A 27,665-nucleotide genomic window follows, 5' to 3' on the forward strand; every position below is an offset into this window, starting at 1 on the left:
CTCATGGCAGGAATAAGTATTATCTAGACCATCACTGACAGGTGTTTGTCTAACTTGCTCTTAAAAATCTCCAATGATGGAGATTCCACAACCTCCCTAGGCAATTTATTCCAGCGTTTAACTACCCTGACAGGAAGTTTTTTCTAATGTCCAACCTAAACCTCCCTTGCTGCAATTTAAGACCATAGCTTCTTGTCCTATCCTCAGAGGCTAAGAAGAACTAATTTTCTCCCTCCTCCTTGTAATAACCTTTTATGTACTTGAAAACTGTTATCATGTCCCCTTTCAGTCTTCCCTTTTCCAGACTAAACAAACACATTTTTTTCAGTCTTGCTTCATACGTCATGTTTTCTATACCTTTAATCATTTTTGTTGCTTTTCTCTGGACTTTCTCCAATTTGTCCCATCTTCCCCGAAATGTGGAACCCAGAACTGGACACAATACTCCAGTTGAGGCCTAATCAGCATGGAGTGGAGAGGAAGAATTCCTTCTCATGTCTTGTTTACAACACTCCTGCTAATACATCCCAAAATTATGTTCGCTTTTTTTGCAACAGAGTTACACTGTTAACTCATATTTAGCTTGTTGTCCACTATAATTTTATAACCCTTTCTGCAGTCCTTCTTTCTAGGGAGTCATTTCCCATTTTGTATGTGTGCAACTGATTGTTCCTTCCTAAGTGGAGTACTTTGCATTTGTCCTTGTTGAATTTAATCCTATTGACTTCAGACCATTTCTCCAGTTTGTCTACATCATTTGGAATTATATTCCTATCCTCCAAAGCACTTGCAACCCCTCCTGCTTGGTATCATCCACAAACTTTATAAGTGTCCTCTCTATGCCATTATCTAAATCATTGATGAAGATATTGATCAGAACTGGACCCAGAACTGATCCCTGTGGGATCACAATCATTATGCCCTTCCAGCATGACTTGAACCACTGATAACTACACTATGGGAATGGTTTTCCAACCAGTTATGCACCCATGTTATAGTAGCTCCATCTAGATAGCATTTCCCTAGGTTGTTTATGAGAAGGTCATGCGAGACAGTATCAAAAGCCTTATTAAAGTCAAGATATACCACATCTGCCGCTTCCCCACATACAAAAGGCTTGTTATCCTGTCAAAGAAAACTTGCAGATTGGTTTGACACAATTTGTTCTTGACAAATCCATGCTGACTGTTACTTATCATCTTATTATCTTCTAGATGTTTGCAAATAGATTAGTTAATTATTTGCTCCATTATCTTTCCCAGTACAGAAATGAAGCTGACTGGTCTGTAATTCCCCGGCTTGTCCTTATTTCCCTTTTCATACATTGGCACTATATTTGCCATTTTCATCACTCCCATCTTCCATGACTTTTCAAAGGTAATCGCTAATGGCTCAGATATCTCCTCCATGAACTCCTTGAGTATTCTGGGATGCATTTAATCAGGCCCTGGTGACTTGAAGACATCTAATTTGTCTAAGTAATTTTTAACTTGTTCTTTCCCTATTTTAGATACTATCCATCCATCAATTCCCTATTTTAGCATCATTTTCACTGGTATTCACTATGTTAGATGCCCAATCACCACCAACCTTCTTGGAGAAAACCAAAACAAAGAAGTCATTAAGCACCTCTGCCATTTCCACATTTTTTATTATTGTTTCCCTCCCTCATTCATTAAAGGACCAACCTTGTCCTTCATCTTTCTTTTGCTTTTTATGTATTTGTAGAATGTTGTCTTGTAACCCTTTATGTCTCTAGCTAGTTTGATCTTGTTAAGTGCCTTGGCCTTTCTAATTTTGTCCCTACATACTTGTATTATTTGTTTATATTCATCCTTTGTAATTTGACCTAGTTTCCACTTTTTTTTGGACTCTTTTTAATTTTTAGATCATCGAAGATCTCCTTGTTAAGCCAGGGAGGTCTCTTGCCATACTTCCTCTCTCTCCTATGCAGTGAGATAGTTTGCTCTTGTGCCCTTAATAATGTTTCTTTGAAAAACTGCTAACTGTCTTCATTTGTTTTTTCCCCCTTAGACTTTCCACAGGCTCTTACCTACCAACTCCTCGAGTTTGCTAAAGTCTGCCTTCTTGAAATCCATTGTCTATATTTTGCTGTTCTCCCTTCTACCATTCCTTAGAATCATGGCCTCTACCATTTCATGATCACTTTCACCCAAGCTGACTTCCACTTTCAAATTCTCAACCCGTTCCTCCAATACATTCCAAGAACTTGTTGGATAATCTGGGACCTGCTGTGCTATTTTCCCAACAGATGTCTGAGTAGTTGAAGTCCCCCATCACCACCAAGTCCTGTGCGTTGGATGATTTTGTTAGTTGTTAGCTGTTTGAAAAAAGCCTCATGCACCTCTTCTTCCTGATTAGGTTATCTGTAGTAAACCCCTACCATGGCATCACACTTGCTTGTTACCCCTTTTTATCCTTATGCAGAGACTTTTGACAAGTCTGTCTCCTATTTCCATCTCAACCTCACTCCAAGTGTATACATTTTAATATATAAGGAAACATGTCCTCCCTTTTTTGCCCTGCCTATCCATCCTGAGCAAGCTGTACACTTTTATACCAATATTCCACTCATGCGTATTATCCCACCAAGTCTCTGTGATGCCAGCATTTTGTGTTCTTCCTGCTTATTCCCCCTACTTCTTGCATTAATATACAGATATCAAAGATACTGATTTGATCCCCCCCAGTGCTCTCCCTTATCCCTGCTAGAACAGCCCATGCTCCCCCCCAATTCCGACCCTTCTCCCAGTTCTCCAAATCTTCACAAAAGGGTAATCAGATAGCATGTTCATTTCTCACAAGCATACACAACTCTCTTTTTGAGAGCTGTCCAACAACTAACATTTATTGGTATTATTTTCAAAAGTGGGTGCCAGAGCATGACTCACATATAGTGGGAATATGAAATGCAGAACATGGGGCCACCGGGAAAATAATAAACACATCTGAGAATTTTGACCAAATGCAGAATGCAGAAGCTGAAGATTTTGAAATGCTGAAAGGTATTTCAATGGGCCATATTTATCAAATAGCCATAGAGAGAAATTTAAATGGGAAAAATGGGGCAGTTTGGTTGAAATTCCAAACATTGCCCATGACTGACTTGGTGAAAATCTCTATAATAAGATTCCAGGATGGTGACTCTATGTGTCATTCTGAAGCATATTAAGCCAGAGAAACCAAAAGGAATCCTGTAAAAGGTGGAAATATGGACAAATAGCTGAAGACGAGTATTAAAGAAAACCACAAGCACATAGGAAGAAAATCAGAAAGACTAAGGCACAAAATGAGCTACACTTAGCAATAGGCATAACACCCATAAGAGTAAATATAAGTACATTAGCTGGGAAGGTGGAAAGTAGATGACATCAAGAAGGCTGACAAATCAACACAACAACTCTCACAATAAAACAACTATGTCACACAATAACCACAAACACACATAGCCTCTCACTGCAGCACACACCCACCCAGATCAACTAAAATCTGCCAGCACAACAGAACCCCCACAGAAATCATCACAACCACTCATACTGCAACTCAACTAGCATACACAATCACATATAATCCCTAACTGGAACACAAATCCCTTATTTACCACACAAAAAATCAGCCCAAATGTCCCAGTACAACACAATCAATACAGAAATCAACACAACCAAATAGAAAACTGAGCCATTACACACAATAACCCCAAACATTGCTCTGAACACTAGACTGTTTATTGAGTCTGTATCACATGATGGAAATAGCTACAAGAATGGTTCAGAGCTCTGTCTATTTAGCAAGTCCCCAGGTTCCATTATCCCTGGGATTCACGGTCTATCGTTGGACAGTTTTTAAGTTCTCAGCGATTTTGGGACTTTTTAACACACATGAGATTCCAAATTACTCTTGTATGACAGCAGAGGTTTTAAGCTTCTAGGGAAGGGCTAAGCTGATTGCCTCCAGGGATAGAAGCCTGCCACAATGACCTGGCTGAGAGTGCAACTAAAGAGCAGATAACATTTGGAAGAAGAAGGTCCTCAGACAAATTTGGAAGAAATAGCTCTAACTTTTAAAACCCTTTGATTAATCACTAATGGATGGAAACTGACCTGTCACTCTCCTTTCCCTTCCGTGCCTGCCTACCTCCCTCTTTTTCCCTCCCATCCAAATCCTTTAGCTTTTTGTTCTTTTTTCTCTTCTTTCCATTTTCCCAATAGCTTTGTGTTGGAAATAAATAAAATATAAATAAATCAATAAATATAGAAAAATGTGCTCACTTAAAAGTTCATTAAAATAACTGGGTTAACATGAAAAATAAAACAAAGATTTAAACATTTTAAGGAGTTAATTGTGAAAGAATTGCTCTCTCACTTACCCCAGTATAAATCAGGAATAACTGCACTGAAGAGAGATGCACTGCTAGAAAACTGGGGTAAGTGAGAGGAGAATGACACCAAAAGAGAGGTGTCCTCCTCCTCCTCCTCCTCCTCTTCTTCTTCTATTGTTTAATGTTCCTATATAAATTCCTGCCTAATGCACCTGCCCAGACACAGATTATCACTTTCACAGCACCATTCCCCATGTGCCATGTTGCAATCACCTCTATATGCTTTGGTGGTCACATGGGAATTGTTCCCAAAGATAATCTACTGTGGTGTTGCTAGGCAACCTGAGCCACCCTTAGTAACAAAGAGCGAAGAGGTCAGCCTTCCTGAACAACACAAAGTTTTCTCCTATGTCCGATAGAGCGATGGGTTTAGAATGGACAGCTTCAATCTATGGGGGCTGGAAAAGCTGAGACCAAGTTGACTGGTTATCAGACAAAGCAGCAGAGAGGGCCGATATGATCGTGGTTCCTAAGGCATTGAATTGCAGTGACTGTGCTGTAGAGTGGTGCCATAGTGCTGTAAGGTGATGTGGACATGGCAATGCAGCATCAGAGTGCAAATGTTGACAAAGGGAAGTCAGCCTGGGGCATCATGATTATAAAAGATGCTCCATCACTCTTATTTCCCCTTTGGGAGCACATTCATTCCTCCTGAATCTCCAATGTCTTTGATGGAGTTAGACCTTCATTATCTCTTTCCTATTCTTTCTTTCCTTCAACATTTCAGGCTCTCCCTCATTCTTCCTGCATGTGGCAGAGAAGGTAAATGTTTCTTCTCTCTCTTCCTTCTTCTGAATGCTGCTGAGTATCCTCTTTCCCTCTTCATCTCCAAGTCCTTCCTGGGGAGCAATGCTACTACCATAATGAATGAATAGTTTAAACCATTTTGTGCCATGAGGAAGAACAAGACCGTGGGTGGGATCTGGGTGGAGCTGTTGTGTTTCTTCAGCACACTCTGAACTTTCTCATCTATCACATTCAATAACAGGGATTGCTTTTCTTTGCCATCCATCCATCATTCTTCCTTAATTTTACCACAGCCTGGAAAGAGCCTCTGTAATATGTGCTCTCCATGACAGCCACATACTGCAACCCCCAAATTCTTGGAAAAGCCAGTGCAACACAAAGAGGGACTCACTGAATTCTTACTTGGGCAAACTTCTGGTGAAGTTAATTGAGCAACTCACATGAGTCACAATGAGGCCCAAGGATTTACAGATGATTGAATTTTGACTCTATGCCCTAACCCACTCTCCCTGAAACTTAACATACAAAGATGTATAGCACTGGTTTGACATCTATCAGCTCTAGAAAATTGTCCCATAGCTGAGTGCAATTGGCATTTCTGTGCATGCTGCAACCATGCTGGCTTCCATCTTTCCTGTTTGGTGGATCAGTAAGACAGCTTTGATAATGTGGTGTCATAGTGTAAATATACCCAATTTATAATAGATAGATAGACAGATAGATAGATAGATAGTATCTATCTAGGCCCATACACATGTTGCTTAGGGTATGTCTACACTACGAGAGTAGTTCGATTTTACTTAAATCGAATATGTGGAATCGATATTACAAAGTCGAACGTGTGTGTCCACACTAAGGACAGTAATTCGACTTTGTGAGTCCACACTAATGGGGCAAGCATCGACATTGGAAGCGGTGCACTGTGGGCAGCTATCCCACAGTTCCCGCAGTCCCCACTGCCCATTGGAATTCTGGGTCGAGCCCCCAATGCCTTCTGGGGAAAAAAATGTGTCGAGGGTGGTTTTGGGTAACTGTCATCATCCAACCGTCACTCCCGCCCTCCCTCCCTGAAAGCGCCGGCGGGAAATCAGTTCACGCACTTTTCTGGTCAGTGACAGTGCGGATGCCACAGCACTGCGAGCATGGAGCCCGCTGCGACCATCGCTGCAGTTATGGCCGTTGTCAACACCTCGCAACTTATCATCCACCTTTCCCAGAGGCAGATGCTGAGAAATCGGGCGAGGAGGCTACAGCAGCGCGGTGAGGACCTGAAGTCTGAGAGTGGCACAGACCTGTCACAAAGCACGGGACCCCGCGCCGAGGACATCATGGTGGCAATGGGTCGTGTTGATGTTGTGGAACGGTGATTCTGGGCCCGGGAAACAAGCACGGACTGGTGGGACCGCATAGTGCTGCAGGTCTGGGATGAATCACAGTGGCTGCGAAACTTTTGCATGCGGAAGGGAACTTTCCTTGAACTTTGTGAGTTGCTGTCCCCTGCCCTGAAGTGCAAGGACACCCAGATGCGAGCAGCCCTGACTGTCCAGAAGCGAGTGGCCATAGCCCTCTGGAAGCTTGCAACGCCGGACAGCTACCGGTCAGTCGCGAACCACTTTGGCGTGGGCAAATCTACCGTGGGGGTTGTTGTGATGCAAGTAGCCAACGCAATCGTTGAGGTACTGCTCTCAAAGGTAGTGACCCTGAGAAACGTGGAGGTCATCATAGATGGCTTCGCCGCGATGGGATTCCCAAACTGCGGTGGGGCTATAGATGGAACTCACATCCCTATCCTGGGACCGGACCACCAGGCCAGCCAGTACATTAACAGAAAGGGCTACTTTTCAATGGTGCTGCAAGCACTGGTGGACCATAGGGGGTGTTTTACAAACATCAACGTCGGATGGCCGGGCAAGGTTCATGACGCTCGTGTTTTCAGGAACTCTGGTCTGTTTAGACGGCTGCAGGAAGGTATTTACTTCCCGGACCACAAAATAACTCTTGGGGATGTGGAGATGCCTATAGTCATCCTCGGGGACCCAGCCTACCCGCTAATGCCCTGGCTCATGAAGCCCTATACAGGCGCCCTGGACACTGAAAAAGAACTCTTCAACTACCGGCTGAGCAAGTGCAGAATGGTGGTGGAGTGTGCTTTTGGACGTCTCAAGGGGAGATGGAGAACCTTACTGACTCGCTGTGATCTCAGCGAAACCAATATCTCCATTGTTATTGCAGCTTGCTGTGTGCTCCACAATCTGTGTGAGAGCAAGGGGGAGACCTTTATGGCGGGGTGGGAGGTTGAGGCAAATAACCTGGCTGCTGATTACGCCCAGCCAGACAGCCGGGCGATTGGAAGAGCCCAGCGGGACGCGTTGTACATCCGGGAGGCTTTGAAAGCTAGGTTCCTGAGTGAGCAGGGTAACCTGTGACTATTAAGTTTGTTTACAGAGAAGCTGAACCTGCCCCCGTTTCTTTACCCAGTAAATGTTCACTATCCTCTCCAGTTACATACCCCGTTCACCCCGTTCCCCCCCTTCCAACACACGTTTAAAAATAAAATCACTTGAATTTTGTTAATGAACACCGTTTTCTTTATTACTGTTTTCTCGGTAAAGTGTTGAACCTGGGACGCAGACTGTGGTGGGGAGCGGGTGTAGTGTAGTGATGCAAAGGACGCTTCTAAACTCCAGGAATGACAGGCTCCGCAGTGGTGGACTGGTTGTTTCAACAGAGCCTGCCACCCCTCCTGTTCGGGATTCTGTGTGTGGGGGCTATGTGACTTTGTGGCAGGGGGAGGACGGTTACAGATCCCCTGCTGCATGGCTCTGTGATCCAGGATAAGGACCGCTGCATAAGATCTCTAACCGCCCTCCCCCGCCACAAAGTCACATATCCCCCCCCCACACACACACACACACAGAACATGAAAACCACCTCCCAGACTGACCAGGGTAACTAGTGACAGCAATGTGTGTGTGCCCTGCTGCTGAACCTGCCCCCGCCTCTGTACCCTGGTAAAGGTGACTGTCCTGTCCAATTACCAACCCCCTTCCCCCCCTTCAGACAGACTCTCCTCTAAATGAACATGATGGAAACAGTAATTAACAGAAACATATTTTTTATTAGCAACTACACATGAAACTGGGGGATGAAACTGGGACGGGGGCTTGGGTGAGGCGGGAAGGAAAGGACTTATCAAATTTTGGGGAATGAGAGCCTTCTGGTACTTGAGCAGTCTGCAGGGGTGCAGTGAGAGTTTTCACGGACTCTGCCGCCCCTCCTTCTTGGGACTTTGGGTGAGGGGGGTATGGGACTTTGTGGCGGAGGAGGGCGGTTAGAGATAGACTGCAGCGGGGCTCTGTCCTCCTGCCTCCGGTCCTGCAGAACATCCACAAGGCGCCGGAGCGTGTCCGTTTGCTCCCTCATTAGTCCAAGCAGCGTTTGAGTCACCTGCTGGTCTTCCTGCCGCCACCTCTCCTCCCGTTCCATGTGTGATCGGTGCATTTGGGACAAGTTCTCCCTCCACTGGGTCTGCTGGGCTGCCTGGGCTCGGGAGCAGCCCATAAGTTCCGAGAACATGTCCTCCCGTGTCCTCTGCTTCCTACGCCTAATCTGCGCTAGCCTCTGGGAGTGTGATGCCAGGCTAGGTCGGGAGACAGTCGCAGCTGTGGGATGGGAAAAAGGGAGTGAATTCCTCAGAAAGATAAATTTAGTTGTGAACAAAGAACATAGTCTTTCTCTGTGAACAAGACCATGCACAGCACCTATCACATGCGCACTCAGGACAAGGTCGAATTTTTGGCCTTCACATTCAGTGCCTGGGGCCTTGCAGTGCAGATCAGAGAAGCGGGGCAAGACAGTGGAATTTGTGTAGCAGGCCGACATGGTAAGCCGTAGACTTGTGGCTGCTTAAAACTTTAATAATAGCACTGGCCTCCTTTCACGTTCAAAGCAATGCCAGTCCCTGCTGCCAGCAATCCGGCAAGCATGAACTCTGCCCCTGTCCCACCCCCTCGCGGCTGTCCCAGGGAAAGATCCCTGTATGCTGCCCCTCTCCCACCTCCACCGCGTGGCTGTAAACCGCCGGTTACAGTTCTGTAAAGGAACAGGCAAGCAGTCCCAATACTAACATTCCCCTACCTAATTCAAAGCAGGTCACCATGAGCGACATCACTCTGATGAGGATTTCAGAGACAGAGAAAGAAAGGATGCTTCGGGAAAGCATGCAAAGACCAGGGCCGTATGCCGCCATGCTGTGCAAGGCAATGATCCCGGAGTACTTGCTTGTCTCCTGGCGCGGAAACGTTTCGTACCACGGAGGACCCAATAAGGCCGCTCTCCCCAGGAACCTGACGCAAAGGCTTTCCAATTACCTCCAGGAGAGCTTCGTGGAGATGTCCCAGGAGGATTTCTGCTCTATCCCCGGACATATAGACCGGATTCTACTGTAGCTGCACTGGCAGGGACTAAACAGTAGAGCGCCTAGGGCAAAACAATCATGCTAAACCGGACATTGTTAGATTTTTTTTCAGTAGTTGCACTGTCAAGGACTGAAACGTTAAGCGCCTAGGGCAAACTGATCATGAAAAACCCATTGTTAATATTGTTAATATTCCTGTTCTGTTAAAAATAAATGTTTACATGTTTAAAACACTTACTGACTGATCCTTCCCCTGATTCTGTGTCCGGGTTAACGCCTGGGGACGGTTGGTAGGGGATCTCTGTAAGGGTGATGAAGAGATCCTGGCTGTCGGGGAAATCAGCGTTGTACGCGCTGTCGACTGCCTCGTCCTCCTCATCTCCTTCCTCATCTTCCCCGTCCGCTAACATGTCCGAGGAACCGGCTGTCGACAATATCCCATCCTCAGAGTCCACGGTCAGTGGTGGGGTAGTGGTGGCGGCCGCACCTAGGATGGAATGCAGTGCCTCGTAGAAACGGGATGTCTGGGACTGGGATCCGGAGCGTCCGTTTGCCTCTTTGGTCTTCTGGTAGCCTTGTCTCAGCTCCTTGATTTTCACACGGCACTGCGTTGCATCCCGGCTGTATCCTCTCTCTGCCATGGCTTTAGAGATCTTCTCGTAGATCTTTGCATTCCGTCTTTTCGATCGCAGCTCGGAAAGCACGGACTCATCGCCCCACACAGCGATCAGATCCAAGACTTCCCGATGAGTCCATGCTGGGACCCTCTTTCTATTCTGAGATTGCATGGCCATCTCTGCTGGAGAGCTCTGCATCGTTGCCAGTGCTGCTGAGCTCGCCACAATGTCCAAACAGGAAATGAGATTCAAACTGCCCAGACAGGAAAAGGAATTCAAATTTTCCCGGGGCTTTTCCTGTGTGGCTGGTCAGAGCATCCGAGCTCGGACTGCTGTCCAGAGCGTCAACACAGTGGTGCACTGTGGGATAGCTCCCGGAGCTATTACCGTCGATTTCCATCCACACCTAGCCTAATTCGACATGGCCATGTCGAATTTAGCGCTACTCCCCTCGTTGGGGAGGAGTACAGAAGTCGAATTTAAGAGAGCTCTATGTCAAACTAAATAGCTTCGTGGTGTGGACGGGTGCAGAGTTAATTCGATGTAACAGTGCTAAATTCGACATAAACTCCTAGTGTAGACCAGGCCTTATATGCTAATTGTTACAACATTTGCAGATGACACCAACCTGAAAAGGGTTGCATGCCCCTGGGAAGACAGGTTTAGAATTCCATGAGTCATTGGAGCTTGCTTTGCCACTCTGGCCAGTTTTGATCTTGGTCAGTTTCAACTAGCTTCTGAATAAAGAACAGGAGTACTTGTGGCACCTTAGAGACTAACAAATTTATTAGAGCATAAGCTTCTGAATGACTCCTTATTCCACCCAGAGAGGAAGTGACACACACACCTATGTCTCTTAGGCTGCCCTGAGAGCAAATTTAAACCCTTTTTCCATGACTAGGTCATAGGGTTTCCAACTGTCTAATCCCACGAACCCAAACACCCTTGCTCCAACCCCAGCCCCGCTCCTCCCGAAGCCCCACCCCTGCCCCGCCCCTTCTCTGAGGTCTTGCCATCTGTTCACTCCATTCCCCATCCCTCCATCGCGCGCTTTCTCCCACCCTCACTCACTGAGGGTGGGGCAAGGGGTTGCGGTGCGGGAGCGGGTCTGGGGTGTGGGCTCTGGAAGGGAGTTTGGGTGTGGGTTCTGAGCTGGGGTAGGAGTTGGGGTGCGGGGTCTGGGAGGGAATTTGAGTGTGGGTGGGGGCTCAGGGATGGGGCAGGGGGTTGTGGTGCTTGCAGGAGGGGATATGGGCTCTGGCCAGGCGGAGCTTACCTCGAGTGACTCCCAGGAAGCAGCCAATGGGAGCTATGGAGTTGGCACTTGGGGCAGAGGCAGCATGCAGAGACCCCCTGACTAACTCTGTAGCTAACATCTGGACGTGCTACTTGCTTCCAGGAGCCACGCGGAGCCAGGGCACTTAGGGAGCCTGCCTTAGCCCTGCTGGGCCACCGGACTTTTAGTGGTATAACATCTCCTGGATTGGATTCAGTAGCCTCTTTCAGAACGAGCTCGATTCTGGGAGACTCCCGGTCAATCCAGGAGGGTTGGCAACCCTACTGAGTTGTCTTGAAACTTATAGAGGAAAGTAAGGCACACATAGGCCTCATAAAAATATTACAAAAATTTCCACTTTGTCACAGGCATATTATTGTGAGTATTATGTGCAAGTCATGAGTGGGAATTGTTCTGCTCTGGCACTGGTGACGATGCAGATGGAGTATTGTGTCCAGATTTGGGCACCACACTTTAAGGAAGAAGTGGACAATTTTGGCAGTGGTGGGTGGGATGGATCAGGGAATGGTAAACTTGCAGACCCAATGACTTGTCCAGCAGCAAATTTCTGCTGCCAGGGAGAAAGGGGGAGCAGAGACGAGGAAACTGTGTCTTCCTGAATCAGAAACCCTTCCCTTGGCTGGTCCAGGGGCAGTGTAGCAGAGAATTACCACCCCTCTGATGAGGCACAGAAGCTTGGTAGCATGTACCCATGGAAGCTTTAATAATACTGATGGATGCCAAGTCATCAATGAGAACTCTTGGCCTACCTGTGAGATAATAGAACTGCTTAAGGAAATTACCAGGAGAGAAAGCATGAAGATTGGTTGAGTTACCTCTGATGTCACCATGGCCCCACTTAAGAGTGACCCTGGGCTACAGACTTTGTCATATGCACCATCTGTTCGAAAACTATTATTTAATCACAACCTTTCTTAACAATTTAGCTTCATTAAAACAAAATGCCTTCAAATGTAAACTATACAGTATTTAAAATGTGTTCTAATTGAAGTGTATTCTTTCCCACTTTTAAGATCACTCAGGACAAACAGGGAGCAAGGACAAATGTTAACTTTCTGAAAGAGCACATTTTAAATTATTTCATTAGCATGAGCTAATTATCATATTTATTTGAAAGTCATCCACACACCAGGAATAAGTACTATACGTTCAAGGAGGATACACTGTATGCTTCAGAGATGGGAGTGGAAATGGGGGTGCAGTGAATGTCTTAAGATTTGGAATACTAATTTTTTTCCAACATATATCACATAGCCAAAGTAAAAAACTGCCAGGCTCTGCCCTTGGACGCAGGAAGTCCTGATCCTGCTAGTCTTGCGTTCCACTGGCACAGTAACATGAACTTGGGCTACACACATGAGCCAGAGTTTGCAGGTTCATATATCTATGATTGCCCATTAAATATATATTATTAGCTTGAAATGCAGGTATTCCTGTAAATGACAAAAAATCTAAGTACAGCTTTTCTCAAGGCTTCCTTTACCTCCATGTTTCTCAGGCTGTAGATGAGGGGGTTAACCAAAGGGGTCAGGACTCCATAGAAAACAGAGCACACTTTGTTCAGGTCCCTCAGTGCATCAGAATCCGATAGCAGATACACAATGATGAGGGTTCCATAGAAAATTGTCACCACAATGAGATGAGAGGAGCAGGTGGAAAAGGCCTTTTGCCTGCCGGTGGTGGACGGGATTCTCAGGATGGTGGAGACAATGTGAACATAAGATGCCAGGGTCAATATAAATGGAGGAAATGTGAATATGGATGCATGTATGACAGCTGAAATTTCCAGCCAATGAGTGTCACTGCAGGACATTTTCATTATTGGGCTTAAATCACAAAAGAAATGATCAATTTCATTGGGGCCACAGAATGTTAATTGTGACAACATAAATATTAAGATGGCAACAGACGTAAAACCACCTATCCATGACCCAACCACTAATTGGAAGCAGAACTTGCCATTCATTAGTGCTGCATAATGCAGAGGTTTGCATATCGCTAAATACCGATCATAGGACATCAGAGATAAGAGAGAACATTCTGTGGTTGCCAGAGAACCAAAGAAATATAATTGTGTGATGCAGACAGAAACAGAAATGGTTCTGTCCCCAGTCAGGAGACTGTCCAACATCATGGGCAGGATGGCTGAAGTGTAGCAGGTCTCCAAGCAGGACAAGTTCCCCAGGAAGAAGTACATGGGGGTGTGAAGGTGCTGATCAGTCACAACTAGCACAATGATAAGAATGTTCCCAGCCATCGTTGCAAGGTAGATCACTAAGAACATCAGGAAGAGAACACCATGCAGTCCAGGGAGAACCCCAAATCCCAGAAGGATGAATTCTGCGACGGTTGTTTGATTTCCCTGAAATCTGTTTTCTGTGGATTTCATCTAGGGTAAATAAAACAAATTCTGCAATTGATCATCTAACTTCCATTTCAAAACAATCAACATTTTAATTTCAGCTTCCCCCTGCAGATTGCCATCCCAATGGTGGACTCAAGACTCTGTAGGGCGGATGCATTCTAGGTAAATTTTTTTGAAAAGAGCCTATGTTAATTCATTTTGGAAACATTGCTACTGTCTGGAATCTCTTTGGTAGAACACATCTAACCTTTTGTTTCTTGAACATGCTTGTGTATTACTTTAGCCACAGTGTCTGAGATTAATATTGGAGGCTAAGGGAATTAAATATCATCCCATTAATTTCATAAGAAAATGCTAGAAGAAACATTGTTGCTGGGCTCATACCCCATTTGCACACGTTTCCACTATAGAGTGCAGCAGTGCAATGGACTCTAGATTTTTGATTCCAGAAACCTGAGTTTCATTCCTGCCTCTCCACTCCTTGCCTCTGGGTTTGTCACTGTCTGTCTCTGTGCTTCAGTGTGATACCGCTTTCCATTTTCTTAATGTGACTTGAGATTTAGGAAACAAGTAGTCTCTGCATATGCTCACGTGCTCTTGTGTAAAATGGAGACCATAATACTTAATCCACTTGACAAAGTTAATGTTAATAAGTGCTATATAATCTTTAGGTATTATCATACAGTAATGAGACCGATGCAATCTTCGAAGAGAAACCAAACATGGACCACAGTCACATCAAATTTTTCTATTTGCTGCTCAGTTTCTGCAGAAATGGTATCAGTCGTTTGTTTACCAATACATATTTTAGACATTTTCTTTTCTCATTCATATTACAAAGATATATCTCCCAAATCTCTCCTAAAGGTAATCAGATAGTATGTTTATTTCTCTGCAAGGATAGACACAATCCTTTTTGAGATCTGTTCAGTGCCAATCACTTATGGATAAAATTTTCAAATATGCCCAAGGCCAAATTTGGAAAACTATCCATGCATCCAAACCTGCAGATAGTGCCCTCAGTGCCTTTAAAAATCTGCCCTTGAGATACCATATTAAAGAACATACCATAAGAACATAAGAACGTAAGAAGGCCATACTGGGTCAGACCAAAGGTCCCTCTAGCCCAGTATCCTGTCTTCCAACAGGGGCCAATGCCAGGTGCCCCAGGGGGAATGAACAGAACAGGTAATCATCAAGTGATCCATCCCCTGCCATCCATTCCGAGCTTCTGACAAACAGAGGCTAGGGACACCATCCCTTCCCATACTGGTTAATAGCCATTGATGGACCTATCCTTCATGAATGTATCTAGCTCTTTTTTGAACCCTGTGATAGTCTTAGCCTTCACAACATGCTCTGTCAAAGAATTCCACAGGTTGACTGTGTGATGTGTGAAAAAAATAATTACTTTTGTTTATTTTAAACCTGCTGCCTATTAATTTCATTTGGGGACCCCTAGTTCTTGTGTTATGAGGAGTAAATAATACTTCCTTATTTACTTTCTCCATACCATTCATGATTTTATAGACCTCAGTCATATCCCCCCTTAGTCGTCTCTTTTCCAAGCTGAAAAGTTCCAGTCTTATTAATATCTCGTCATAAGGAAGCTGTTCCATACCCCTAATCATTTGTGTTGCCCTTTTCTGAACCTTTTCCAATTCCAATATATCTTTTTTGAGATGGGGCGACCACATCTGCTTGCAGTATTCAAGCTGTGGGCATACCATGGGTTTATATAGAGGCAATATAATATTTTCTGCCTTTTTATCTATCACTTTCTTAATGATTCCCAACATTATATTTGCTTTTTTCACTGCCACTGCACATTGAGTGTATGTTTTCAGGGAACTATCCACAATTACTCCAAGGTATCTTTCTTGAGTGGTAACAGCTAATTTATACCCCATCATTTTATATGTATAGTTGGAATTATGTTTTCCAATGTGCATTACCTTGCATTTATCAACCATGGATAGCTAGAGAGGCTGCTTCAGCAGTTTGGGGAATACATTTTGGTCCAGTTGTTAATTCCATTTGGTTTTATGAAAGTTATTTCTAATTGTAACCATCTTTCTGGAAGAGATTATCTCTTTTGTAGCAGGAAACATGCCAGAGGTCATGGGTAATCTATGCCCAGAAAACAGAGAAAGTGAATGGCTCATCTCTGGTGAACAACGTGAGTGTTGAGAGCTCCACCTGTAGGAACAGTGACCAGTCACTATCCAGATCTAGAGGGCTCAGCAGCACATAGGATTCAGAGAATGGATCCAATGACTACTGTCCAGTGTCCTTTCAGAGAGGGGAAACAGACTATGATGTTACAGTTGCGTGTAGGTTTTCACCATGATTAATATTTGGAATTACCCCAGTAAAGAAACCTGTAGGGATATTCAATATTCCAAAGCATAGAAAGGACTTGCTGATTTCTAAAGTCACCTATTAGACACAAGGCTTCTGATGACCATGAAAGATTTGCTGCTACAAGCACAACTGTCATGGTTTGTTATTTCACCCTCACTTTTTTTGAAACTCCATTACTGATACCAGAAAGCACAGATAGGGTTGAAATTTGGTAAATGATGTAATAACCTAATATATGTGAAAATGTGGAAAGATGTTCTTCATCTATTCAATTTAAGTACAGATGTAATCTGGCACACCATTAGTGCTCATTCTCTATTCATGAACTTAGCTCCTACAAAATCAAACACACAACTAGAACCCAACATTTCAACTTTCAAATAAACATTTGGGAATGGTTACATACATCTTCACAGACAATCACACTCTTATTCAGGTGTGGATGCTCTAGTCAGGGGAATCTAGTAATTCCCCAGTGAGTGAAGGAGAATGACTCACAGACCGTGGGAAATGAAATGCAAGAAATAGGGCCACCTAGAAGGAAATTTACACTGTTTGGAATTTTGACTTCATGCAGAATGAAAGGGTTGATGTTTTTGAAATGCTGAAAGTGTTTCAATGGGACTTATTCATCTAATTGTCAAAAAGAAAGATTATTTTCAATGGCAAAAGTAGGGCAGGTAGGTTGAAATTCCAAATGTTGGTCATGACTGGCTTGGTTGAAATTGCAGACTATATCATACAATTCCAGGATTGTGACTCTATGTGTCATCCTGAAGTGTATTCAGCCTGAACATCAAAAAAAGGAGTCCTACAAAAGGTGCAAACATGGACAAATAGCTAAGGATGAGTACAGAAGAACACCACAAAATCAGAAAGACTGTAGGACAAAATGAGTTTCACTAGCAAGAGATAAAGGCAAGAAGAAGAGGAATTAGAAGTACATTAGGAGAAAAGAAAGATGAAGGAAAGCGTAGGTCCCCCATTTATCATGGAAAAAGAGTTAATCACAGATGAAATCAAGAAGGCTGACAAATTAACACAACTAGCCACACAACAACAGAACCACGACACACAATAGCCACAAGTGCACATAGCCCTCCTTCACAGCCCACACCCACACAAATCAACCCAAATCTCCCAGCACAACACAACCACCACACAAATCAACACAACCACCCGCAAAACAGTGCAATGAGCACACACAATAAACCTGAACACACATAGAACCCACACTGCAGTACAAACCCCTCATATGTCACCCGCACAAATCAACACTTATGTCCCAATACAACACAACCCACACACAAATCAATGACAAGCACTCAAACAACTCAACCAGCATGCACAATAACCACAAACATGATTCTGAAGCCCAGAATGTCTACTGAGTCCATACGAAATGATGGAAACAGTTCCCAGAATAGCTGATAGCTCTTTCTATTTAGAATAGCACCAGGTTCAATTATCATTGACATTCACAGTCAGCTACTTCCCAGTTCTTAAGTTCTCAGTCATTTGGGGGCTTTTTAACACACGAGTGTACAAATTACACTCGTGTGACAGCAACTAGAGCAGGTAATGTTTAGAAAAGGAAGGGCCTAAGACAAATTTGAAATGATTAGCTCTAACTTGCAAAAAAACACTTTTATTAATCCCTAGTGGATAGAAACTAGATGTTACTCTCCTTTTCCTTCCCCGCCCTGTTCCTCCCTTTTCCCCCTTCACATCCAATTCCTTTACCTTTCTGTGGTTTCTGTTTATTATTATTATTTTTATTATTATTATTATTATTTATTTATTATATTAGTTTGTTTTGAAGGGAGGAACCAATAAAAAATAAATAAATAAAATATGTGCACATTTAAAATTGCAATACTGTAGATTAGTTATCCTTTAAAATAAAATGAAGATTTAAGCATTTTAAGGAGTCAATTAGGAAACAATTCTGCTTTCACTTACCCCTGTATAAGTCAGGAATAACTGAACTGAAGTCAATAGACATGGACAGCTATAAAACTGGGCTAAATGAGAGGAGAATGACACCAAAAGGAGGTCTCTTCTTCTTCCTCAATATTTCAATGTAATGCACCTGCACCGGCACAGAGTATCACTTTCACAGTATGATTCCTGGTGTGCTGTGTTGCAATCACCTTTATATATTTTGTTGACCATGTGGGAATTTCCCCCAAATAGACTCTGCTGTGATGTTGCCTGGCAACCAAGTAATAAATGGCAGAGAAGTCAATCTTCCAGAACGACACAAAGTTTTCTGCTCCATTTGATACAGGGATGGGATTTAGAACAGAGACCTTCAATCCATGGACCTGGAAGAGATGAGGAGGAGTCAATTGGTCATCCAAGAAAGCAGCAGAGAGGCACATGAATGTGGTTCCCTAGCCAGTGCTTTGCAGTGACTGTGCTGTAGAATGGAGCTGTGTAGCTGCTACATGATATGGACATGCTGATACAGCATCAGAATCCAGATGTTGTCAAAGGGCAGCCAGCCTGGGGGATCATGGTTATAGGTCACCCTCCATCAGCCTCATTTCACTCTAGGGAGACTATCATTCCTGCTGTATCTCCAATGTCTTTGATGGAGTTAGTCCATCATTGCCTCTTACCTATTACTTCTTTTCTTCAACATTTCAGGCTCTCCTTCAGTCTTCCTGCATGTGGGAGAGGAGGCAGATTTTTCCTCTCTCTTCTTCCTCCTGAATGCTGTCTTCTTTCTGACTTCATCTCCCAGCCCTTCCTGTGCTACGATCCGATATCCACGGTGCATGAATATTTTGAACCGCTCTGTACACTGTGGCAGGCAGGAAAAGCACAGTCCCTGGGTGGGATCTGGATGCAGTTGTATTGTTTCTTCAGCACCCCCTGTCCTTCCCTGTGTATCACACTCAATAACAGGGATTGCTCCTCTTTACCAGCCACACATTACTCTGCCTCCATTCTGCCATCACCTGGAAACAGCTTCTCAACCTGTGCTCTCCCTGACAGCCATGGATGGCAGCCCCCAAATCCTTCTAGAAGTTAATGCCTGTGGCAGAGCCAGGGGTTGAGCAGTGAGCACCCCCCAGCACATTGGAAAGTTGGTACCTGTAGCTCCAGCCACGGAGTCGGTGCCTATACAAGGATCCGCATATTACCTTCTGAAGAGCCGCATGTGGCTCCGGAGCCAAAGGATGGCCACCCCTGTGTTAGAGGCTACGATCATACACTCTTGTGGCTTGCGTACTCAAGGGAAGGGCTTGTCAAAAAAATTCCATACACATTATTTTTGGATGGAATTTATTTTTTGACTAAAATATTTTCATGCAGTGTCCGTATTTTTGAAAAAATAAAACGTCATCAGAAAATAACATAAAAAATCAGTTTTTAGCATATTTCAGATTAAATTTTTGATTTCCAGAAGTTTTATTGAACACCTGAACATTTTCAGTTTTCAAGCATTCAACCAAAAGTTTTGACACCTACTTTTTATTTTCATTTTTATTGAAATTATACATAAAGAAACAGTTTTCTGACTGGCTGTACTCAAGAGTGTAGATACATAATGAAACATGCCTCTAATACACGTCATGGACTCCTCCGTAGCCTGCCCTATCTTGCCACCTCACAACACTGGAAACACACTAGATAGCTAGAGGAAAAGGCCCACAAAGATTTGCCAATGAGAAAAGAGGGAAGTGTGGCCTGGAGAAATATGGGAGGGGTTAGGGAAAAAAATCACTTTAAAACCTACAAGCTACTTTTGAGTTTGCACAGAATCTAGCACAATGGAGCACTGACAATAAAAAAAGTAATGGCCGAGGTTTTAAATGGAGACACACAAAGTTAGCATAAAAATGCAATGTATCCACATATAACGACATTAACATGCAACAGGTAAATATTTAGGGCCTGATTTTCATTTACATTAAGGCCACTTTACAACTCTTTGGCACTGAATGCAACTATGATTATATTCACTTTACACATTCAGAGCAGATTAAAGGGAACTTAGATCCCTTTGGAAATGATTTGCCAGGATAGCTTTGCCAGGATAGTGTAGAAACAGCTTACACCAGCCAAAATGTGCTTTGTTGGTATATCTTATAGCAGTTCCCCCAAGTGAAATAATCTGTCTCAGCAGAAGCTGATATGTCAATATAATTGTCTTTTTGTCAGCATAGACATGTCATAGATAATCACACCCCTTAGCAACATTACTAGACCAGCTGAAGTTTCGAGTGTAGACCTGAGTTTACAGAAAATGAGTCAGGCTATCCATACTGCTACATACTTAACTAATGAATTTCAAACATCCTACTGATACTACACAAGATACTTAGCATCTCTTTTGACAGTCTCAAGGCAAATCATGGATGAGTATAGTCACTCAGAGCTTGTCTTCTCATTTATCTAGGTTGGGATTGATGCCTACTCACTGGGCAGCAGAACGAATCTTGTTTTGCCACTGACCATAATATGTATCTATTCATAATAATAATTATTATTTTATTTGTTTTACTTGTTTTAGAGGGTTTCATGATGTGCTAGGTGCCTTGCAGTACAGCTGCAAAGATCTCTGCTCCGTAGTGGTTACAATGAATTTCAGGCAGGACATGGTAAAGAAGGTAAAACAACAGTAGAGAGGGGAGGTGCATTGACTTACATCCATGCACATTTGTGTAAATGACATTGACATAAAAATTACAAAACCATGGAAAAAGAGAATGTTTGACCACATCACCTGCACTCTGCCCAGTCACCTGAACTCTACCCATCTCCTCCCTTAATTTTCAAATATTTGAGAAAAAGTTCCTTCCGGAGTCAACCTGATGGAGAACAGTTACTTTCTTTCACCCCTCGTACACCATTTCTCCACTCCACCAGAATAACACTAGGCAATGTTCCATTGCGCACCCATGACAGTTTGATGATGGTTACTATTATTTATTTTGTTGCGTGAGCACCTAGAGCTCCCCAGCTGAGACTGTGACCTCATTGACCCAATGTGTTTGTGTTTTCCCCATCTAGCACCATGGAGGGATGACAATAATGATAACAGAGAGTGAAAGACAGTCCACAAAGTTTACAATCTAAATGGAAAAGACAGACAGAGCAAGGGAGGGGAAACAGGCATGGAGCAGCAGATCAGAGGCAGAGTTGAGAATAAAATCCAGTCTCCTGACACTTTGTGCAGGATAGAAATCTCCCAGTTTCACTGGAGGACACACTGCTATCCATGGAAAAGACCTTCTCTCGCTCTCTTTCTCTCTCTCTCTCTCCATAGACACACATCTATCTATCTATCTATCTATCTATCTATCTATTTATCTATGTAAACACATGTGGCAGATACACAGCCTGATATTTTTAAAGGGCCCTTATCTAACACAGCCAGAACACACAGTGCGGTGGCGTGGCATCACAATTTTACTGACATGACTAATCTCACTAAGGGATACTGGTCACTCAGTGAGCCCCTACCACAGCTGATTCACAGAGATGGAAATGCAGTGATCTGAGTGTCTACTGAGGGTGACCTACCCATCTCAGGAGTGTGTGTGGACATCATCCTGGAAGATATAGGTTAATGTCCCTGCTCTGTCTGATCCAAAGCAGAATCTTTCATCCCAGATTACTCAGAATCTGACAGAGCAGGGACTGGGCCCTGGGATCCCCCTACTCAAGACATTTTCATAACCACGAGACACACACAAAATTCCTTGGCAATGTTCTGACCAGCTCTAGTCATACCGAAAGGCAACCCAGACTTTGCCTTCTGATTCTGAAAGCACCAGCCCCTCACGCCCTTGTTGCTATGTGCAGTACTCATGCACATCCGCCTCCCCTGACTCCATTTTAACCTAGAAACATCACCTTCGATTTTGTAAATATTTGTGGTGAAGACAGCAATTTACTGTGAGCTTTCCTCAGGGCCTCCTTCACCTCTTTGTTCCTCAGGCTATAGATGAGGGGATTAACGATTGGAGTCAGGACTGTGTAGAAGACAGAAAACACCTTGTTGAGGCTTCTCAGTGTGTCATTTTTTGGTAGCATGTAGACGATGACTAGAGTTCCATAGAAAATTGTCACCACAATGAGGTGGGAGGAGCAGGTGGAAAAGGCCTTTTGCCTCCCCATGGTGGATGGGATTCTCAGGATGGTGGAGATGATGTGAACGTAGGATGCCAGGGTTAACGCAAATGGTGGCAAAGTAAACATCGAGGAGAAAATGACAGCTGTAACTTCCAACACGCAGATGTCACTGCAGGATAGCTTTATTATTGGGCTTAAATCACAAAAGAAATGATCAATTTCATTGGGGCCACAGAATGTTAATTGTGAAATCATAAATATTATGATGGCCACAGACATAAATCCACCTATCCAAGACCCAGCCACTAGCTTGGTGCAGAACCTGCCACTTGTAAGGGCTGCATAATGCAGTGGTTTGCATATTGCTAAATACCGATCATAGGACATCACGGATAAGAGACAACATTCTGTGGCTGCCAGAGAACCAAAAATATAAAATTGTATAATGCAATCTCTCACAGAAATGGTTCTGTCCCCAGTCAGGAGACTGGCCAGCAGCCTGGGAAGTATGGTGGAGGTGTAGCAGGTCTCCAAGCAGGACAAGTTCCCCAGGAAGAAGTACATAAGGGTGTGAAGCTGCCGATCAGTCACAACTAGGGCCACAATGAGAATGTTCCCGGCCATGGTCACAATGTAGATCACTAGAAACAGCAGGAAGAGAAGGGTCTTCAGTTGAGGGAGATCCCCAAATCCCAGGAGGATGAATTCCGCGATGGATGTTTGATTTTCTCCCATTCAAGTGTTTTTCATGTGTTGTATCTAGGAAAATTGAACAAACTCAGCAATATAATTTGCAATATAAGAACTTGGATTAATACACAGTGTCAATATCTCACTCGTAAATGTCTGGCCTCTAGTTCCGGGCCTACCAGTCACTGTGTTACTTCAGATATGTCACTCACTTATCAGCAGGCCATTTGTCCTGTTTATGCCAGACAGTCCTGTTTTTGGAAGGGTTTTACCTTGGTCTGGTGCTGGATGTGGTTTTGTTCAGTATCACCAAGGAAGGTGCCATTTTGCAGTGCGCATTTCTCCACCCCTGCCAACATGCATGTGAGGTCACACCAGAGGGGGTGGGCTTATGCCGTTCTGGAAGTACAGGAAACTTTGATATTCTTGGGATGTGCCTGTGGCTACCCTAGTCACTTAATCTCTCACACCAAGATTTGTAAAAGTATTTAGACATTACGCTGCTCAGTGTGAAAACACCTAAGTGATTTAAGGGCTTAAGACTCATTTTCAACAGGGATTTAGGGCAACTTTTAAAAGGTATTTAGGACCCTAACTCCCACTTATTTCTAAGAAAGTTGCTTTGGAAAATCCCACTGGGCAACTCTCTGTATCTTTAGGTGCCTAAATACCTTTGGAAATCCTGCCCTGAGTCACTTTGGAACATAAGACATAGTTATAATTGAAAGCTTTTGCCAAACAACAGAAAACTTGCAACAGTTTTTTTTTTATTTCATTTTATTTTTGGGGTTTTGGCACCTGAAAATTAACATTTTTCAGGTTTTTTTAAACAAAAGACATCCGTTTTTAATGAAAACAAAAATAAAAAAGTTATATGAAAATGAAAAGAAATATATTGGAATTTCTGACATGGAAAAAATAATTTCCTCACCAACACGAATCATTATTTTTTATAATGTGACTGTGAGTTGCATGGCCAGATGTTAATGTGTGTTACTATATCTGTATGTCCATAGTTATATGAGACTTATATGTGTATTTGTATTATCAAGATTTGCATATAGAGCCTGCAAATTTATGGAACTAATAAAAATTTCCATTTTTGGCCAAGATCTATTTTGTGTTGAAAAAATATTTCAGTAGAAAATATTTGACTGACTCTAATAATAATTACATATGGAAACACACATACACAATTCTATACATATACAAAATAAAACACCAATTAATATTCTGGGCCAGAAGCTTAGCTAATGCAAACTGGAGCTAAAGCCAAAGGAGTTACACTGATTTACACCAGCTGAGGATCTGGCCCACCTATGGAAATACATGGACATATATAAACATAAATCTACTGCACACAGAAAACAGAAGATTCGTTGGCTTTTATCAAGTTCAAAGCATTGATCATGAAAGGATTTGAAAGAAATTCAGATGCTAATGTTACAATTTGAATGAGATTTCAAAATTAATGAAAATTTGGTGCACAGACCTCTTTAACATCTTTGAAAATATCAACCTTCATATGTAGGCTTGGCAGAATTAGATTTTTTTTATATAGTTTTGTCAGAAATATTAGTGTTTATTTTGAAGCATTTTTTCAATGTTTATCAATTTAAATTTTTCACAATTATGCAAAATTATGGGCGTTAAGCATTTTTTTCAATGTTTATCTATTTAAATTTTCACAGTTGCAGGAAATTATGGGTGGGAGGTGGGCAATGGAGAGGGTCAGACAATAATTATATAATGACAGTAGACACTGAGATATACAAAGTTAAAGTTTTAGAATTGTTCAAACACAAATTGTCAACATCACATGTCAAAATATAAAACATAAATATCCTTAAATGAAATCCTAATAAGTTGTCAAGAAGCATTTTCCTTACTGTGTCTATGTGTAAATTCTGATTATTATCAATGGAATTTTTTTTTGTTGGCTTGTATGTGTTCAGTGCAATCAACATTTACCAATAAAATGCTAATCCTTACAAGCCTAGATGTAGAGTTACGCATGCAAGAAACAAAGAGACAAGTCTTTTCTTTTTTTTTAATGCCACCAATACAAACAACTGTCTAACTTACCTGCCAAGAAATTATCTGCCATCATCACAGCACAGTTGCCAATGTGCTACAGGGCAGTCTATTATATACCCAAATAATGTCTACTGTTGTGTTGCCAGGCAACCTGAACAGCCATTAGCAACAAGAGATGAAGAACTCAACCTTCCAAAATCACACTGGGCTCCGTCTGCCTTGGGGGGTGGGTTTGATCATCTTTGATCAGTTGGGTTTAGACCTGAAAAGTTGGAGAGTCTCCTTGGGTTTGAACGAAGCTGCAAAGAGCAATGGTGCCATTCTTGCCCTTCTCTGAGATGGTGGGATGGTGCCTGCCACTGTTGTGAGATATCATGCAACACTGATGCAACTTCAGCACTGATAGCACCAGGGATGTAGAACCATGGGCACATTGGGCTAGCCCCACAATTGGGGTTGGGCACCTAGAAGCTTCGGAAAATCCCACTAGGCACCTAAATACCTTTAAAACTCTGGCCCTTAGTCATGGCAACACTGAGCATTTCAATGCCCACGTTTTAGGTGCCCTGCTGCCCAATGGGGAACCCTCAGCTAGGTCTGGGGAGAGTTAGGCAAAAAATTGGGACGCTCAGACTCTAGCACGTGGTGTAAGGAGCTGTAAAACTAGCCAATAGGAAATGCCGAGGAGTGGACTATAGTCTAAGCCCCTGTGGTCCAAAGCAGTTGGGCACCTAACTCCATTCAGAACGCGCAGCTGTCAGCCCTCTCATGGAGGTAGGTGACCTACTCACATTACATTAGCTCTTTCTCAGGAAAAAATCCCTGCTCTTCCTAGTTTGGAACAAGGGACTGAACCCGAGTCTTCCATATCCCAGAAGAAGTTCCTGACCAGCAGGCTATGTTCAGGGGTATGACTTTCACAATCTTTTCCCTTGAAGCTTTTCCACTTGGTACAAATAATTAACTAGGCATTGGAGCAGGGCCTAGAGCACAGGTTTCCCACATGCCCGGTGAGTGCCCAAACCATGGGTCCTATCCTCATTCCCACTAGGTTTCTCTCACCCTAGTAAAGGCCTAGGACTGCATTTTGCTAAGCACTGCACAAACACAGAATAATAATTTAAAAAAGTCCCTGCCTATCATTTATTATTTGATTGTTATTAATCAGTGCTTAGGCACCAACCAAGATGAGAGCCTCATCGTGCTAGGTGCTGTACAAACAGAGTAGCCGTCAGTCTGTGCTCTGAAAATCTATCCATCGAAATGTCAGCGGTTCCTGCTTGCCCTGGAGGAAACATCTGAGTCCCCTGCACTAGTGCGCAGGGCAGTGTCCACCTATGTTAACTGCTCACATTCACTGATGCTGTGGCCAGTAATTTCCCCCTATATTCCCCCTCTGAAAAATTCTATCCATGTGAGCAGGCAGCTCATAAAACTCGATTTAGAGACCCGTCTGAGGAGTAATCAGTGGGGCCCCCATGGAAACAGAGCATGGGTACATAAGAACATAAGAGCGGCCACACTGGGTCAGACCAAAGGTCCACCTAGCCCCACATCCCCTTCTATTTGCCCACCTCCATGAGTGCAGCAGTTCTGCCATGTCATCTTGCTTCCTTGCACCGGAATGCAGGACAGATTGTAATCTGGATTTACAAGAAGAAGAAGAAGAACTGCTGCCCCAGCACAGCCTACAGGCCAGCTCTTCATTTTGCTAGAAACTGTACAAACATATAAGATATATAAATAATAATGGGCTTAAACATGGACCTACTATGAGCCCTGCCCTTGAGTGAACAAAGAGGCTGGTGACTGATCCCCTGTTACACCAGGAAAGGCCTTTGACTGGCAGAGAAGTGTAAGGGATTGCCTTGTGCCCTTCGCCATGGCATAACTCAAGCCATGATAAAGTCAGCTACTCCTGCTGCTGAGTAGAATGGCAGTAGTAGAATCAGAGAAATGCAGGGCTGGAAGGGAGCTCAATAAATCATCTAGTCCAGGCCCCTTGCACTGAGACAGGACTAAGTAAACCTAGACCAGCCCTGACAGCTGTTTGTCCAACCTGTTCTTAAAACCTCCAATGATGGGGATTCCACAACCTCCCTTGGAAACCTGTTCCAGAGCTCAGCTACCCTGAGAGTCAGAAAGTTTTTTCCCCCTAAATATCTAACCTGAATCTCCCTTGCTGCAGATTAAGCCCATTACTTCTTGCCCTATGTTCAGTGGATATGGAGAAAACTGATCACCACCCTCTTTAGAACAGCCACTAACATATTTGAAGACTGTTCTCATGTCCCCCCTCAGCCTTGTTTTCTCAAGACTTAACATGTCCAGCTTTAACATTCCTCATAGGTCAGGTTTTCTGAACATCTTATCATTGTTTCCCTCTTCTGGTGTGTCTCCAAATCATCCACACCTTTCCTAAAGTTTGGTGCCCAGAATTGGACACAGTATTCCAGCTAAGGCCTCACCAGTGCCAAGTAGAGCGGGGCAATTACCTCTTACATACAACAATCCTGTTAATATACCCCAGATTGATATTAGCCATTTTTGCAACTGCAACACATTGTTGACTCATATGCACTTTATGATCCAATATAACACCCAAATCCTTTTCAGCATTACGAGTTAGTTATTCCCCATTT

The 27,665-nt window shown here is 43.4% G+C and overlaps 2 protein-coding genes across 2 annotated transcripts; both read right to left on the bottom strand.

The window, feature by feature from the left end:
- Positions 1-12,888: 12,888 nt before the first annotated feature.
- Positions 12,889-13,866, bottom strand: LOC112117384 (olfactory receptor 6N1-like). Its single transcript, XM_024215338.2, has one exon. The coding sequence runs from the start codon at positions 13,864-13,866 to the stop codon at positions 12,889-12,891; it is 978 nt and encodes a 325-aa protein (XP_024071106.2).
- Positions 13,867-22,059: 8,193 nt separating this feature from the next.
- On the bottom strand, positions 22,060-25,764 carry LOC112122535 (olfactory receptor 11A1-like). Its single transcript, XM_026656774.1, has 2 exons — positions 25,755-25,764; positions 22,060-23,024 (listed from the first exon to the last, which is right to left on the bottom strand). Exons 1-2 carry the CDS (start codon positions 25,762-25,764, stop codon positions 22,060-22,062), a joined length of 975 nt encoding a protein of 324 aa, XP_026512559.1.
- Between the last annotated feature and the right edge of the window lie 1,901 nt (positions 25,765-27,665).

The sequence above is a fragment of the Terrapene carolina genome, unplaced genomic scaffold (genome assembly GCF_002925995.2).
Source record: "Terrapene carolina triunguis isolate 2854851 unplaced genomic scaffold, T_m_triunguis-2.0 Scaffold233, whole genome shotgun sequence".
In the NCBI taxonomy this organism is placed as follows: domain Eukaryota; kingdom Metazoa; phylum Chordata; order Testudines; family Emydidae; genus Terrapene; species Terrapene triunguis.